Source organism: Leishmania donovani, chromosome 25 (assembly GCF_000227135.1).
Source record: "Leishmania donovani BPK282A1 complete genome, chromosome 25".
In the NCBI taxonomy this organism is placed as follows: domain Eukaryota; phylum Euglenozoa; class Kinetoplastea; order Trypanosomatida; family Trypanosomatidae; genus Leishmania; species Leishmania donovani.
In genome coordinates, this window is record NC_018252.1 from 757,241 (window position 1) to 773,633 (window position 16,393).

Sequence of the window (16,393 nt, forward strand, 5' to 3'; positions counted from 1 at the left end):
CTGCTCCGCACCGCGCGATGCGAGGGGGAGGGGCCCTGTGGCAGGCCTGGGGAAGGAGTGGGAGGGGCATAGCGCAGCTTACTTCGTGTTCTATGGCAGAAAAACGGACACGTTGGCACGATAGATGTAATTCTAGTATGAACAGGTCAGCAGCGTGACACGCAAGCACAGCCACAGCTCGTCAACCTCTGCTGCTCACTGCTGCTACGTCGACGAACTGGGCGAGTCAACACAGCCTGACATCCTTCAGCCCAGTGCAAAACCACTGCATGCAGCGTAGCCGAGGTCCAGGATTACGCTCAGCATCACCGCAACGCAGCAGACGCAGAAAAGCAGTAGGCGGATGCGCATCCTTGTTGAATCACCGGCTGGATTCGTAGTGAGCCGGTGCAAAAGTGGCTATGACCGCATGTCCCTCCGGCACGGCGCCAGCCCAGAGCTGGACGCCGGACACTGGGACTCCGCCAGCCGTGCCCGAGGCCGGGCGGCAGACTGCTTCGAGTCTCCACGGAGCAAGCACGGGACCCTGTGACGCCACGCGCTAGGATGGCCGTCATCTTCAGGGGCTCCTGATGGTCACAAGAAACGAGAAAAGGCGGCAGGGATAGAGCTGCGCCATCTATGGCCGGTGAGAGAAGCACACAGGCACAAAAACACGTCGGAGGAAAAGAGAACGGGTGGGAGGGAGGCCAGGATGCGCACACAACGCCGAGCCGTAACATCGGCCTTCCCGCCTCTTCTTTTTCGCCGCACACACCTATGGCTCGACGCTCACGATTGGGTGCGCACGGAGCACGATCTGCAGATGGTACGACTCCACTGTCTTGTCCTCGGAGTTGTTGATAAAGATCCACACCGGCCACCGTCCCTCCTGCTGACCAGGCGGCAGCGTCAGGAGGTCGAACTGAAGACGGATGAACTGCGTGTCGCTTGGGGCCAGCGTGAACTTCGACGGGTTCACGCGGAGGTTGAACTTGTAGTTGTGATGCACCTGGAAAACCTCCTCGCGGTCTCCGCGATTTACAAATGTGAGGCGGCGCAGCACAGGGCCCTTCACTTCTGCGAGGGAGAGCTCGATCACCTGTGAGTACGTCGGCGTGGGGTGCACAGTGGGCACAGTCACCAGCGTCTTCTTGAGCGTATCGTCCTTCAGGGTGTGAAGAAGCATGCGCTGCGTGCCGACGTCGCGGGGGTGCAGGCGCAGCACGTACGACGCCCCGCGCCGCTCCACCGTGACGGCGGTGTCGCTGCAGTACATGTCGCGCGTCCCCTCCGCAGGCAGGCCCAGCGCCGTTGTCTGACCCCAATAGATGTCCCGCGTCATGAAGCTCTCACAGGCGAAGATGCACAGTTCCCACGTTTCGTACAAGCGACTCATAGCGGCGTCGTAGAAGAGCGTCACGTACTCGATACGCTGGCGGCCGACTTCCTTCGGTATCTCTGTCGTCACAGTTGCCTCCTCCCACGCGGTGATGTAGGCCTGCGTGATGGGGTCCAGCACCACATTCGTGCTTACGGACGTCTTCTCGCCCGACGTGGCGACAAAGGCACAGAGCTCACGCATGCGCTGCAGCAGGGCGGCGCTGCCGGTCGTGACGGGAAAGCTCGAAGACGAGAAGGTGCGGGAGAGGATACGCTTGGACACCTCCGTGCCAGGTGCACCGAAGATCTCGTAGCGCCGGTCCACCACCGGCGGCACCACGGTGGCGCGCACGCGGATGCAGCAGACCAGCTCCCGCGTCTCAGAGTAAACGCGCACCGTGATGTTCTGCTGCTGCTGGTGGTGGTTCGCGCCACTCCCGCCGCCACCGCCGGTGGCTTGGGTCATGGAGAGCCGTATCGCCAGCGACAGCTCCGTCTTCTCGCGCGGCCCCAACACAAAGTTGGCCGCGCCTATGACGGTGCAGACGTCGGTGTCCCTCGGGTCCACCTCCACAAAGTACTCCATGGCGCAATAGAAGGGGTTCGCGAAGGACGTCCGCACCACCTCGGGGCGCCACGAGATGACGAGCACCTCGTGCTCCACAGTGAGGCGGCTCAGCAACGCCTCGGCAATGCGCCGCGACTTGACGGCGGCGCGCTCGAGCTCGAGCTGGCGCAGGCGGTACTCCAACTCGGCCGCCTCCTGCGCTGCCTGCACGTGTGCGTCGGGCACCCCCGGCAGCTGCGGCGCCGTGCCCACGCTTTGCTGGTGCTCCCGCAGCTGGGTCTTGAAGTACTGCGCGCGTTGCCAGTGCAGCGTGCCTACTCCGCCCGCGCCGCCGTCGCGGCCCCTTTTCGATTCTGAGGTCGGCGGAGCGGCAGCTGTGGGCGAGGCCGAGGCGCCGCCGTCCGCCGCTGCGGCGTCATTGATACCGGAGGGCAACGTGATCGATCCTGCCGGGCTCAGCCGGTCGGCGTGCCGCAGCTTCTTCGCGGTAATGACGCGACTCTGCACGTTCTCCGGCGGGTGCACGGTAGCGAGCGCAGCCGCACAGCTCTTCCTATCACCAGCGGCGGCCCCGATGCCTACACAGAAGATGGTGAGGTGCAGTTGTCCCGCATGCCGCATCACGGGAAACACCTTCGGTGGCACCACCTGCTCCGTCATGCTCAAGTCCCGCTGCAGCACCACATCCATGGGAATCATCGCACACGTGGCCGAGATAGGCCGGCGGAAGGTGGACAGCGGCAGACTTGCCGTGGCGAGGTAGAACATACTCAGCGCGTCGTACAGGTGCACGTAGACAACAGCGTTGCTCAAGGACTTGTACTTGCGCATAGCACTGCTCTGCAGTGCCGCTGTCGGTTCGCACCATACAAAGCCGGCCTCGCGGCGATCGTCGTACACCTTGTAACTCTCGTTGGTGGGCGTCCGCTCCACGGAGGTGACGTGCAGGGGACCCACCTGCTGATACGGCAGAGGACCGAACGAGAAGAGCAGACAGATGTCCACCGGCATGTGCAGCGCGTTGTCCATGGTTATGCCCTCCAGCCGGAAGCCGTAGAGAGACGACGTGAGCCCGTCAACGACCGGCGCCGTGTCGTCCAGCAGAGTCCCGTGTAGGGGGTGAAGAATGGGCTGCACGCCATCTTGCATGAGCTTGCGCGCCCTCCACGAGACTGCGAGGGGCCGCGGCGCGAGGTCGATCAAGTCGACGCCGCCGTCCGCCAGGCCCTTGTTGAGGCGCTCCTGCAGGGCAGGACTGAGGGCAGCCAAGCCGCTGCCATCGCCGCTAGTCTGTTGGAGAATCATGTCCTGTGCCTCGCGCACCTTGCGCAGCTCCTCCATGATGGTGCAGAGTAGCTTGAAGATGCCTGCGCTGTCTCCGCCGTCGGCGGGTGTCGGCAAGGCTGTATAGCTGGGTGGCCCCACCGCCACGCGACTGCCAGGGACGTCGGCGGTAGAAAGAACCTGCGCCGGCCTCGCTCCGGAGATGACGGAGGAGGCGGAGGAAGTTAGCGAGGAAGAGCTTACCTCATCCTTCGTGATTTCCTCCTTCTGCTGTGCTGCTACCGCCGCTGGGGCGGCGACGGGGCCTGCGGGCAGCGCCCTTGCTGGCCTGCCGGTGTCGTGGTACTCCACGGTGAGGGTTACCGCGATCGGCAGCCGCCCATACGGGCTTGTAGAGTCCACCATCAGCAGCCGCGCGTCTTCGCAGGAGAAGGGACCCCGCAAGGCTGGAAGGTTCTCGACTCGGATGTCGCGGTCCTGCATCGGCATCATGCAAAGTGGTAGCACGCAGAAGCCCAGAACGGCAAAGGCGCGTGAGCCTGGCGCGCGGCGGCGGATGGCCAGCACCAACGACGTGGCGGAGTGCACGGGCAGCCGGTCAATTTCGAGAGGCAGGTCAGAGCGCAGTAGGACCGTGTTGGCGGCCGGCGCTGCAGGCGGACGCCGGGTAGATGAGGAAGAGGTGGTCGATGAGGAGCTGTGCCGACCGCCGTCGCTCGGCGCCTCTAAGACCAGCGACACCTCGCTGCCCTTGCCAAGCTGCTGAAAGCCGTTATGGGCCACCGCTGCGACGGACCAGTCCGCGTCCGGGTCGGCCAAGTTCCACGCTGACTCCTCCGTCGAGCCAGACAGCTCAATGCTCCTCACGCACAGTCGGAAAAGTGAGGTGCCAGGCATTGGTGTGGCGCGTGTGAAGTCCTCGGAGACGAAGATGCCAGGCGGCACCAGCTCCCCCATCAGCTGCGCGAGTGCTGCGTCCTGGTCCACAGCCACATCGCATGTTAGCGCGACGTCGCTCGGAGCCGTCGGCAGGCTGACCGCGGGCCACAAGCTCTTCTCCACGAGCAGGAGGTGCGCACTGCCAGGCCGCAGCCTGACCGAGATCGTGCCGCTCATCATCTCCTCCACTGGGCAGAAGCCCCAGCTGGTAACTCGGTACTCTTCCAGCGGTGCCGACGGGCGAGTGTCATGCACCACAGTCTCCAACACAAGGAGCTGGGCCGGCGCCACTTGCACGGCTAGCGGCCGAGTCATATCACGCGCCTCCAGCTGGTACGTCGCGCCCAGAAACATCTTGCGTGCAGGGTCGAAGAGAGCGAGATTAACGGCCTCGATATCGCTCGCCGCAATCCGCTGCTTAGTCAGCTCGCGAAAGCGGAGACGCAGCGTGTGCACCGCTCCGCCGTGGAATTGAACCTGCTTCCGGGCCGCCGCGCACTCCCACGTATCATACCGAAAGGCGTTGGAGAGCAGAAGGCGCGCCGTCTGCTCCGCCGAGCGGGAATGCCACGCTGGGCTACCGGAACGAGGCATTTCTGTACGCGACTTTGTCTGTGCCAGTGTGCAGGGCTGCCTTGTGCCTAGGGCTTCTCCCTTCTCTTCCCTTCATGCGCCTCAGACGAGTAAAATACACACACATACACAGAGCAGCAACAGCAGCCACTGATGCAGCGTGTCCTCCTTGTATGTAGAGTGCTGGGGATGCGGGAGGGGGGGGGCTGGGAACCCCTTTGCCGGTCCCACTGCTCCTTCGCCGTGACGGTGTGCTGCTTTCCTCCGTTGGCCGCCTCTATGAAAGGATAATGAAAGCACCACAGAGCAGAACAACGTATTCCAGGCTGCAGCCCTGTCCTTTTTCGTGGATGGCAAGACGTGTGCCGCGGCTGATGCGGCTGCTCTCGCCGTTATGTAACTCCCTGCTGTCTTGAAGGGGTGCGTTGTGTATGTGCTTGTGAGTGACTGGACCTGTGGTGGTTGCGCGGTGGGGGTTGGGGTCTATGCTTCTTGTCGTGCACACGGTGCACTCGTGCGTAAGCGCCTCGCTCTGTGTGTGCGTGTGTCGGAATGCCCGCACTCGTGTATACGTGTGGGCTTGTGCCGTGTACACAGCGGCGAACGCGGACAGACACCACCGACACACCTGCTGCCGTACTTCGCGCTTACCCGTGTGGGGAGTTGGAGAGCGTTGGAGGGAGATAGAGAAGGAGTACGTACGTGCGCAGGCATGCAAGGGGGCCACTGATGGTAGCGAGTACGAAAAGTCAAGCGACCCTCTTTCACAGAAAGAGGTGCACGCCGACCATGTGGTGCATGTGAGTGTCTCGAACACGTGTTTGTGTGTCACAGACCACGTAAGAAACGAGGGATACGCGGGGTGGGAGAGGTGGAGGTACGCGCAGGCACGCACCATTCATAGCAAGCACAGACCACCTCACCCCACTGCACAACTGCAACAGCTGTGCACTCCCTCTCCCTCGTTCGCTCACGACTACTACACACGCAGCACTTGGTGCAGCGGCGAACCGCAGCGCATGCGCTACTCCACAACCTGTTCCATCCGCGCCACCGCGACACCAGCGGCAGGCGTGCCGTCAACTCATCGCACGGCACTGCAGCGACGCATCACCGTCTCTGCGTGGAAAGCATGAGCCTCCAGTAGCTCCAACGTCGTCGAGTTGTGCCTTACCAGTAACACATATACATACACATACACACACGCACACGTCTGCGTTACACATACCGTGCCTGTCCATACCTCTTCGGAGCGTTGTAAAAGGGCAACACGGGGAAGGGGGTTCGGACAAGCACACACGCACACAGGCACTTCACCGGCCAGCTCTTCGTCCTCCCACGGTATCGATGCCACACACGTGCAAGGAGCAGGCGACTGCTGTGGCTGTTGTTCAAGGGAGAAAAAGAGAGGCGTTATCGACGTCCGCAAGACGGCGGTCACTGAGCTGTTCGAGTGTGTGCACACGTGGTCGGAGGATGGCTGGACAGCCACAAGCGAGCAGGCGATGAGCGTGCGGGCCTGCGCCTGTGCGTGCGTGTGATTGGGTACGTGTGCGAGTGAGCGTGGTAGTAGGTTTAAAGGGGCGTGCTCACAGCAGGAGGAGAAAGTAGCGGGTAGACAGCGAGGCTAGCGCGTAGGAAAAAGTAGAAGAACCCCGCGCAGGTAGCAGGGACGCGGTGTGTCTGCGTATGTGTGTGTGTGTAGGGAGCGTGTGGGAGCGCACACATTTACGCGTGCTGCTCACTATCTCTTCGCACATCCGCCCACTCCCCACTCACCACACGCGCACAACAAGGGATGTCAACACTCCCTCTCCTTCACCGCGGCCGCTGCTGCGCCAACATCGGGCCTCCGCGCAGGAGGACCGACAGCCCGCTTACCCGCCCCCTTGCTCTTAGAGCTCCTGTGCGTCGTGTACCACGTTACGGTGCGTGCGCCCGTTGTCAACAGCGCCACCGGGGCCGACCGCAGCTGCCAGAGAATAGAAAACAAAAGAATCATAAACGAACGGAGAACAAAGTCGAGGAAGAGAAGAGAGAGACAGAGGAGACGGGGGAGGGGTGTGGGTGGCTCGGCAGCAGCGCCGATGTGCGCCGGTGTGTGTCTGTGCCAGCGCACTCTCTCGCCCCTCCCCCTCTACTATCTCGACCGGCGGCCGCTGTTGCTCCCGCTTACACGAGGGCGCTGGGCTGGTTCGTCCACGACTTGCCTTTTTCCTCCGATATATTCTTCAGCGCCTTCACCCAGGTGCCGGCCTGCACCATGGCGTGGTGCAGCTCGCTGCCGATGCTGATGAAGGTGAAGCCCTTCTCCAGGAACTCACCTACGCGGTCCGTGCCGAACAGAAACAGGCCCAGAATGACGTCGTGCTTCTTGGCCGTCGTGATGAGCTTGTCCGTGGCAGCCTGCAGCTCCGGCGAGAAGTACATCTGCGGGAACACGTAGCGGCCGTCGTACAGGCCCATGGACATGCAGAGGTCGTTCTGGCCAAGGAAGGCGATGTCGATGCCCTTCACGGCCATGATTTCCTCCAGGTTCTCAATGCACGCCGCCGTCTCCACTTGGAAGGCGACCACCACGTTCTTATTCGACTCCGGCACGTAGCCGAGTAGGCCCTTCGCGTTCATGCACTGCTGCGGCTGGTACACGGAGCGCGTGCCAGTCGTCGGGTAATAGCAGCAGGACACGGCCTCCTGCAGCTCCTGCGCATTGTTCACATACGGGATCAGCACGCCATCGGCGCCGTTGTCCAGAGCGCACTGGATGCCAGCGCGGTCCTGTGTGCTTGCCACGCGCACCATGACCTTGGAGTGACCCGTGCGGATGGCAGCGATCATGTGCGCCATCGTCAGCGGGTCCACCGGCGAGTGCTGAGCGTCGATCAGCAGCCAGTCGTAGCCGGAGTGGCTGAACTGGCCCGCCAGCAGCGGGCTGGCGGAGTTCAGGAAGATGCCGAACTTCGGCTTGCCGGCACGCATCTCGGCCTTGAACTCAGCGCCACCAGCGGACATGGTTCACGAGAGAGAGTGAGGAGGTAAGGGTGGTGGTGGCGGCTGTATAGGAGCGGCTACCAGAGAGTGAGAGAGGGAGCGATACGCGAAGGCGGTAGGAAGATATGCGAGGGTGAGTGCCTGGGCCAGGGGAGAGGCTGCAGTGTGGAAGCGAGGCTTTGAGGAGGAGAGGCGAGGGGAAGGTGGGAGGGATGCGATGAGCAGGGAGATGCATATGTGCAATGTGCATGTGTGTATGCGTGTGTGTGTGATACAGTGCAGTCTCCGAAAACGGAAAGTGCATGATACAGCCCTACCGTGATCCAGCGGATGCCCACATGAGCAGGTACCCACCCACACACACACACACACATATGCACACCAGCATTGAGACTTGCGGTGCTCCACGGCGAGGGAGCTGCGCCGTCCGAGTGCTCGAGAGAGGGGAGCCGTCTCACCTGTATGTGCTGCCGTGTGGAGGCTCAGGCTCAGGCGTGGCGCCTGTGCCGCTCACTGCCTGTGAAGGTCACGTTAGCTTGGACTGAGAACCTCCACGCGGTCCTTACGATGCCCCAAAGCTAAAACTGTGTTTTGTACCTGCATGGCCTGCGTATGCGTGCCTGTCTGTGTTGGGTGTGGGGGGGTGGGGAGGAGGGAGACACGGACGGGGCCACGTCCATCCATACTCTCACCATCACCGCGACTAATGCTGCTGCGACGGCTGTGGAGCCACATCGCCCAGCGAAGAAGGTGCCACACTTATCCACATCAACACAGACGCGCACGTGAAACACGCAGGCAGGGAGACGAGCTGCACACTCGGCAGAAGATAACATGGGCAGGAGAACGAAAAGCGAGGGAAGATGTCGACAGACGGCCCAGCCTCGTGACACCACCAACACGCTCACCCACGCAGATGTGCGATCACCACACAGAAGGAAAGGTGAAGGCACAGTCACACACACATATATATATATATACACAGTGAAGCGGGAGGAGGGAGCAACACACAACGAAAACGAAACAAACAAATCAGCGAGAAGTACACATGGGTGTGCGAGCGCCATGTAAGAATCGACAGTCTGCTTATGACGCCACCGACGAGGATCGTGACTGCCGTGAGAGTTCGAGGGTAAGAGGAGAGAAGGGAAAAGGGGGACAGACTGACTACAGACACCGTCTCCTCATAGCGCAGAGGCGCGTGCGCGGCATCCTCAGCCGCAGCATCTACTGCTGCTGCAGGGTCTCGACTGCCTTCACCAGCACCTTGCTGACCTCCTCGTCTGAGGCGCTGTCGTCCAACATCTCCAGCGCCTTGGCCATGACGCGCTGCGCTGCACGGCGCTGGCCGAGCACCTCCACATCTGGGATGACGAGCTCGAAGCGGAGGGGGCTCGCAATGTAGTCCAGCGTCTGCGAGCGGCCCTCGAGAATGACGTTGTAGCCGTCGGCGCTGAGCTGCTTGACGGCACCAGCGCCGAAGCGGATGACCTCGCCCTGGGTCTGCTGGGCTACCGTCGGTACCTTGGAACTGATAAGTGGGGTCTTGAGCAACGTGTTCTGCACATCGGCCACGCGCGTCGTGCCGTCGAGCATCGTATGAAACATCCCGTCCTCACATTTCACAAACGTGACGCGCTTCTCGACGGAGGAGAGTAGCTCATCAGTCAAGCTCTCTTCCGTGATCTCCTTCCCCTGGGCAGCGAGAACCTCGTTGCACAGATACGTGTAGCTGCGGAAAATGTTGCCGTTGCTCCACGTGACGCACTTAGGCAGCGCATCCTTGAGCTTGCTCACGGTGGTGCCCTTGCCAGTGCCGCTGAGTCCCTGCAGAATGATGACATTGCCGTTCTTGGATGGGAGCGCTGCCACGATCTTGTCCGTCACCTCCTGCGCACTGAGCCCGACCACGTTCAGCTTGTTCACTGGCGACACATCCGGCTTTCCGCTCACGATGCCCTTGCGAATGGCGATGCGGATGCCGTCGCTCAGCTTCTCGGCATCCTCGTTGTCGCGCTTGAGGATATCCTCACCCTCGCTCTTGGAGAGGCACTGAAAGTTGGCGTTTCCCTTCAGGAGTGCGAGCACGCAGGAGCTGCTGACGTCATCCTGCTCGCGAAGGATCTGGAGAGTCGTCTTCTGCATAGGGGGCGTGAGGGGGTGGGGGAGTAGGTGGGAGGGAGAAGGAGTGGTGGGGGGGGCGCAGTGTGGGCAGCAGCGGAGGGTGGGCGACGACGAGGGGTGTGCGTGCCTCTTTGCGTGTATGTGTATTTTGGGATGTTTGCTCTTTGCGTGCTATGAAGGAGACCGCGCGTGGGCGGCGGGAGGGAGGGGGGGGGGTGGCGGTGACGAGAAGCGATGGAAGAAGCACAAGAGGTGGAGGGGAGGGTAGGGGAGGTGCGTGTGTATGCGGGCGTGCCCGGTAAGCCAGTGCAACTCTTTCTTACGGCATGCACCAGCGCCTATGGGGATTGGTGGGCCTCACGGCATCTCCATCTCGATCGAGGCCAAACCACCGGACTGGCGGGGTGTACACTTCCCAGCGCTGCCACAGAAGACGCGCGGATGTCGTAAGACGACGAAGAGGGCGCGTGGCCACAGAGATCTTGTCCGCGCCCCGCTGTCATGGACAAACCGCCACGAGCATCTTCTGCCCAAACGGATACATGAGAGGTGCGCACGCGTGAGTGAGTGCGCGGGGGGGGGGACAGGGAGTGGCGTGGATCTTCCAAGAGGTAGCACACGGGTGGAGTGGGGTGACGTGGACAGAGGGCAGGAAGGAATGGAGAGAAGGAAGGGAGGGGGGCGCGACCATGGGCGGTGGCTGGTGGCGGCAAACGCGATATGCTGAACACGACTACAAACTAAAGAAATCGTACAAGCGTGAGAGGGATGCGCATAGCGCATCCTTGAACCGACGCACGCAGGAGACAGTGAGGGAGAGGGAGGGGGAGGGGGGGATTCGCATTGCCTGAAACTTGCGAAGAGGAGTATGCGCCATAGAGCATTAGACACAGAGTGCGCACCACTGACACTCCTTCCTCTTCGCAGCGCAAGCACGCGTTGACGCCCGAGCACAGACGAGCGTGCACACACACACACACACACACAAGCGTGAAAATGCATGCATACGCATTTGCGTGGACGTCGCAGCAACACGCCCCCACGGCAGGGCACTCGCTTCCTTCGCATCTTCCTCTCTTCCAAAAAGCGCACGCAGTTGCGACCTGGCGAACCTAGTTGTCTGGAGTGTGGCTGAGCGAGTGCGGCCACTACTTCTCTCCGCTGTTCTCGTGGAGCTGTTGGAGTTGCAGGAGTGCGTTGTAGTTGTCCAGCACATCGTACACGGTGTCCGCCTCCGCCAGTGCCTCCAGCACAGGGATCAAGCGCAGCAGCTCCTCGTCGCGTGAATCGTCGAACCATGACGTGATGGGGATTGCGTTGCGCTGCTGGAAGAGGTAGGCGATGGGGCTGTTGTCGATGATCGCCACCTGCTCTAGATTTCGGCCTAACAACGAGAGATCTTTCACGTAGGTTGTGCCGACCACACTGCAGTGCTCGCGGAAGAGTCGCAGGCTGCCAAGAATGCGCTGCTTATCAATCGAGTCCATCAGCGGGTCGCAGTACGTGCTGAGGGAGGCCGTGAAGATGACAACCTCGAAGAGCGGCGCTACCGCCTCGAGGAAGCGATGGAGATGCGGCCGGAAGGCTACATAGACGTTTACATGGGTGTCACGATCGAGGGCGATAGGGAGGTGCACGTCGTACCGACCCGTGTTTTGGTAGGAGCTGTGCACCAGCGTCTCGTCGACGTCGAGAATGAGGCACTTCTTGTTCCGGACGGCGGGAAGCGGCTCCGGTAGTAACGAGGGGTGCGCCGAGGCGTCAATGGGCGACGTGTTCTTGGGCTGGTTGCGGATGTAGCGGGCCCGCTCCACCAATTCAGTGGCGTGCACGCGCTGGCGGGAGCCGGTGCTGCCGCCTGTACTACCGCCGGCGACTCGGGGGCCGGCGTGTGCATTGCCGCTGCCGTCCGTGCCACTGCTATCGCCGTAGCCACCAGTATGCCCCCCAGCGCTCCGCTGCTGCTGCAAGCTGGACGGCGCGTGCTGCGACACCTGCGTGATTAGTGTGCTGACCGGCGTCACGGTAGAGGTGGGGGTGGTGGTGGCCGAGGACGGCGGGGTGGCGCCTCCTCCTGCGCCGCCGCCGCGGTATGGACTCGCCGGCATCGCATTGATACTGCTGCTGGAGGCGGCAGTGAGTCGGCCGGATGACGAGGTTTGCTGCTCTTGCTGCTGCGATTCCAGCTTCTCGGAGACGCCCCTGAAAAACGACGTCGGGGTCGCGTTTGTTTCACGCTCGCCGTCCATGATGCCCGAGAGGACTCGGGCAGCGACTGTGGCAGCAACGGCCGGACAGGGAGAGAGACAGCGAAACCCGCACAACCGAATATCACTAACAACACGCCCACAATCGGATCAGGCGTGCGCAGGTCGGTTATACATAGAGAGAGGCACAGACGCACGCAAGCACGCACGTACACGAACACACACGCACCTGCACAGGAACACAGACACCGTGTGTTTGTATGTTTGTATGTTTGTGTGTGCGTGTGTGTGGGCGGAGGGGCGTGAGTAAGTAGTCCGAAAAAAAAAAAGAAAGAGAGCACAGAACCGAAAAGAATGGCAGAAGACAACGACTGAAGCAGCAGCAGATGATAATGGTGTTATTGCTGATAAAAGAGCCAGAACGAAATTAGAGGGAGGGGGAGGGGGTACGCAATGGGCTCTGGAAAGGAGGGCGACGGCGGTGAAGGCAGCAAGAGTCACCTCATCCACACACACACACACCCTCTTCCTGAAGAAATGGCAGGGCTAGTAGAGACGCACCCGCACACGTAGAAATCCCCCCACCCTCCTCCTCACTACCATGCCCGAACACGAGCGACAAGCCAGAAAGGAATCACAGAAGGACACACACACGCACACACACACACACACACACACACACGAAGAGAGGAAGGGAGAGGGCGAGCGACACCTGGCCCGTCACTGGACACAGACACCACGGTCAACGACGTGTGAGGGTGAGGGAACGTGAATAGTGCGTATGAGCAGACGTGCTGTATAAGGGTTTACGCGACAAACAACAAAGAGAAAGAGAGAGAAGGCACTGGCAACCGAAGAATGACAACGAGACCAACAGCAACACAGGGAAGACGAGGAGCGACGCACACGCACACACACGCACGCAGAGGGAGAGGCGCACGCGTTGTGTGAAAGCGCAGACCGTGCTCCGGGAACACCTGTCGCGCGAATATGCGTACACACGGGCGTGTATGCCTGTGCGTACGCACGAGTGTTCGTCCAACAATAAAACGCAAAAAAGCAAAAGAGGAAAGTGCGCGAGTACACGTTGGCCGGCGTGTAAGTGTATGTATGGATGGATAGGTGGATGGATGTAGGTCTGCCGTGTGCTGCGTCCTGCGTATCCGCAAGTGTACGCGTGTGTGACGTATGTAAGCGTGAGGAGATGATGAGGGAGTGAGGTGGACAAGAAAGGCAAGCAGGAACAGGAAGAGGAAAGTAGAAGAAGAGGGAGGCGAGATGGCGAAGACGAAATCTCCCCCCAGCCATACACACACACAGACAGACACACAGACAGGCAGGCAGGCGGGCACACACACACACAGACACACAAGAGAGAGAAAACCACAACAGCAGCAACAGCAGCAACAGCGAGCGAGCAAGAGAAAGACGCACGTCTCTCTCTCTCGTTCTCTTCGCTCCTTCCTGTGGGCTCGCGTGCTGCGATTCTGAGATTTGCACCCTCTGTTGCTGTAAGCATGAAGGATGTGGATATATGTATGTGTGCGTGTGTGCAAGGGAAGGAGACGGGATGATAAGCGAGGGAAGGATGGCAGGGGTAGTGGTAGGGAGAGAGGAGAGACGCGGTGCCACAAGCATCACGTACCGAGATCTTGCCCATCTGCAAGCGTGCCTCTCTGTGTGCGTAAGGGAGCGAGGGAAGGGGTGGGGGTGGCTGCGCGTGTGAAGGAGAGGATCGAGAAGGAGGGCGGTGCTCGCGCGGGAGTCCACAAAGACATGCACCCACAGACATGAACACTCACGTGAGGGCAGCGGGCAACATTAGAAGAAGGCCACACCTATATTTCTTCTTTGGGGGAGGGGGTTACTGGCTTGAAGGTCATCTGGAGACCAATGGCTCAAGCGCGGTTTACAGAGGGACTGCCAAGCTGGAAACAGCCGTGGGATGGCTGAGCAGTTCATGTGTAGAGGGGTGAGAGAGGAAGGCGCAGGCACACCCACGGAGAGAGACGAACTGACAGGCGGACCGGGGGACAGCCTCTACCCGACAATGATCGATTTGCCCGTGTCATGGTCCACCACCACCTGCGCCAGCTCGTCTGGCAGCAGCCGCAGCTCGTACCGAGTGACCAGCGCCTTCAGTCCGGAGAAGGTAAGGCGGAGGTACGCCTCGACGTTGCGCGTGATCCCTTCCACGAGGTACTCCATGTCCACGCCGTCGATCGCCGGTGCCTTTCGGCCATCCTCATTCTCTGTCTGGGGCTCGCCTGGCAGAGGTTCCGCCTCCTCTGGGACTGGGGCGTAGACGGCCTTGTAGGAAGTCTGCTCCACAGTCAGGCTGCCCAGCGACGACGCCAGCCCACCGCATGCATCGACCACCTTCTGCACAGAGTCCTGCAGCGTCGCTAGTGCCTCGCCGCTCGAGTACTTCTCCTTCAGCGACTGGACCATCATCGACACGGCCGCCCGCGGCGGCTTCTCGAAGAGGCGGCGCACAAACAGCTCCCCAAAGTCGTCGAAGTCCACGAGCCGGACGTACTTAAGAATGTTGAACTCGTCCCCCTTCTTCGGGTCAATGTGGAAGCTTGTCACCTGAAACGTGTAGGGGAAGGCGATGCCAATGCCGTTGAGCACGAACGACTCCTTCTCTGAGCGAGCCGGGTACCGGCCCGTCTTCTCGCGGTAGCGCTTCACCACTCCAGGCCGGCGCTTCCACGACAGCTGACAGCGGACTTGCTTTACCTTCTCAAAGTCGACGAGGGCCATGCAGTTCACGTCGTTGCCCTCGCGCTTCAACACCACCGTGTCGCGGGGTATGTTGGCCACCTTCCCGAACTTGTCGATGAGGCAGCGCGACATGGCCCGTATGAGGCCACGCTGCACAGAGCCGCCGTCCTTCTCCTCCTCCAGCAGACTCGGGTGGAACAGCCGCATGAGGCGCTGGTCGAAGCCTGGTGTGGCCTCGTCCGTTAGAAAGTACAAGAACGTGAGGAGCGGCGAGAGCGACATGGCGGCCTGCTCCTTCGGCCGCAGGAAGATGCCAAAGTACAGCCCATACAACACCATCATCACCCACGGGAAGGCAACGAAGGCGACGATGCCGCCGGCGAACCATGGCATCAGGCGACCGAGAAAGGTGTCGCGCTGGACCGTGAAGATGTCCGAGAGAAGGTTCACGATGATGGACTGCATTTTTGCCGCGGCGCAACGAAGGGGGTTCGGAGAGGGGGCGATGAGGGGAGCGAGCGAGAAACGAAGAGAGTTCAGAATAATTCGGGCAAGGAGGACGCGAGCGGAGCTTCACGAGGGCGGAGGGGCAACTGCCACAGAGGATAAAAGCAGCCGCGAGACACAGTGCGTAAGAGGAGAGGAAGGGGGATGTTCAGCGGTCAACACACATACATACAGAAGACGACGCAGTGGCAGAAAGCACAGGTGGCCAGACGGAAAGAGAAAATGGCGTGGTGAGACAAGGGGGGAAGGGGGCACTAAAACAAAATCAAGGAGCGGCAACGCACACCACAGGCGTACAAGAGGCGATAAGAGGGAAGGGTGTGCGGGTGTTGGGGGGGGGATTTACAACAAAGACGTGCAGCTGTGACGTGCTGCACACGGAAGAAGACAGACACGACTTTAACGTAATAGACGCCGATTGAGAAGGGAAAAGAGAATGGGGGAGGGGCAGGAGAGGGGCGCTAGCAAGAGGAGAGGAGAGACCCAGTTGCTACTGGCCACCACAGGAGCAGTGGCGTTGGCGATCACGGCGAGGGACGCTGGGGAGGGTGTGATGTCGCTACTGTGATGAGGCGTATGAACCGGAGTGAAAAGGAAAAAAGGCGGAACAAGGTAAAGGAGAGGATAGGCGGTGGACGCGGAGGAAGGTGGGAGGAGTGTCCGGGTATGCATCATGTGCCTGACTGCGCTAGTGCGCTGGGTAGGTGTGTATGTGTGTGCTTGAGTATGTGCACGTGCACGGCAATGCTCACACCAGGGGTGTGAGTGTTCCCACTCGCACCAGTACAGCAAGTGCGCCGGGGCTTTCGTTCGCCTCCTCCTGCAACGCAAGGCGGTACGGCCCTCTCAGCCAAACCCGACGCAGGTCCGCCTCGCCTTCCCCGTCTCTCTCGTTCTTCTCGTCGCTGCCGCCCAAATCGCCGGCGATAACAAACGAAAGCGCGTATCCACGCACGACAGGGAGGGAGTCGATGAGGGAGCTGTCATCCACCGTTAGGCAGAGAGGCACGGGAGGAAGATATAAATATGTGTGTATATGTCTATGGGTATGCGTGCAGTGTAAGGGACCATGACTGTAATGCCGATGGTACATCTCTAACCGGCACAGACT

At 60.9% G+C, this 16,393-nt stretch overlaps 5 protein-coding genes across 5 annotated transcripts; all 5 read right to left on the reverse strand.

The window, feature by feature from the left end:
* Positions 1 to 757: 757 nt before the first annotated feature.
* LDBPK_252080 (hypothetical protein, conserved) lies at positions 758 to 4,747 on the reverse strand (the record flags this gene model as incomplete). The annotated part of the gene is made up of 1 exon (XM_003861490.1): positions 758 to 4,747. The coding sequence occupies one exon, from the start codon at positions 4,745 to 4,747 to the stop codon at positions 758 to 760; it is 3,990 nt and encodes a 1,329-aa protein (XP_003861538.1).
* A 2,151-nt stretch (positions 4,748 to 6,898) lies between these two features.
* Positions 6,899 to 7,738, reverse strand: LDBPK_252090 (hypothetical protein, conserved; the record flags this gene model as incomplete). The annotated part of the gene is made up of 1 exon (XM_003861491.1): positions 6,899 to 7,738. The coding sequence occupies one exon, from the start codon at positions 7,736 to 7,738 to the stop codon at positions 6,899 to 6,901; it is 840 nt and encodes a 279-aa protein (XP_003861539.1).
* Positions 7,739 to 8,944: 1,206 nt separating this feature from the next.
* On the reverse strand, positions 8,945 to 9,862 carry LDBPK_252100 (hypothetical protein, conserved; the record flags this gene model as incomplete). The annotated part of the gene is made up of 1 exon (XM_003861492.1): positions 8,945 to 9,862. The coding sequence occupies one exon, from the start codon at positions 9,860 to 9,862 to the stop codon at positions 8,945 to 8,947; it is 918 nt and encodes a 305-aa protein (XP_003861540.1).
* A 1,127-nt stretch (positions 9,863 to 10,989) lies between these two features.
* LDBPK_252110 (hypothetical protein, conserved) lies at positions 10,990 to 12,090 on the reverse strand (the record flags this gene model as incomplete). The annotated part of the gene is made up of 1 exon (XM_003861493.1): positions 10,990 to 12,090. One exon carries the CDS (start codon positions 12,088 to 12,090, stop codon positions 10,990 to 10,992), a length of 1,101 nt encoding a protein of 366 aa, XP_003861541.1.
* A 1,998-nt stretch (positions 12,091 to 14,088) lies between these two features.
* Positions 14,089 to 15,240, reverse strand: LDBPK_252120 (hypothetical protein, conserved; the record flags this gene model as incomplete). The annotated part of the gene is made up of 1 exon (XM_003861494.1): positions 14,089 to 15,240. One exon carries the CDS (start codon positions 15,238 to 15,240, stop codon positions 14,089 to 14,091), a length of 1,152 nt encoding a protein of 383 aa, XP_003861542.1.
* Positions 15,241 to 16,393: the final 1,153 nt, after the last annotated feature.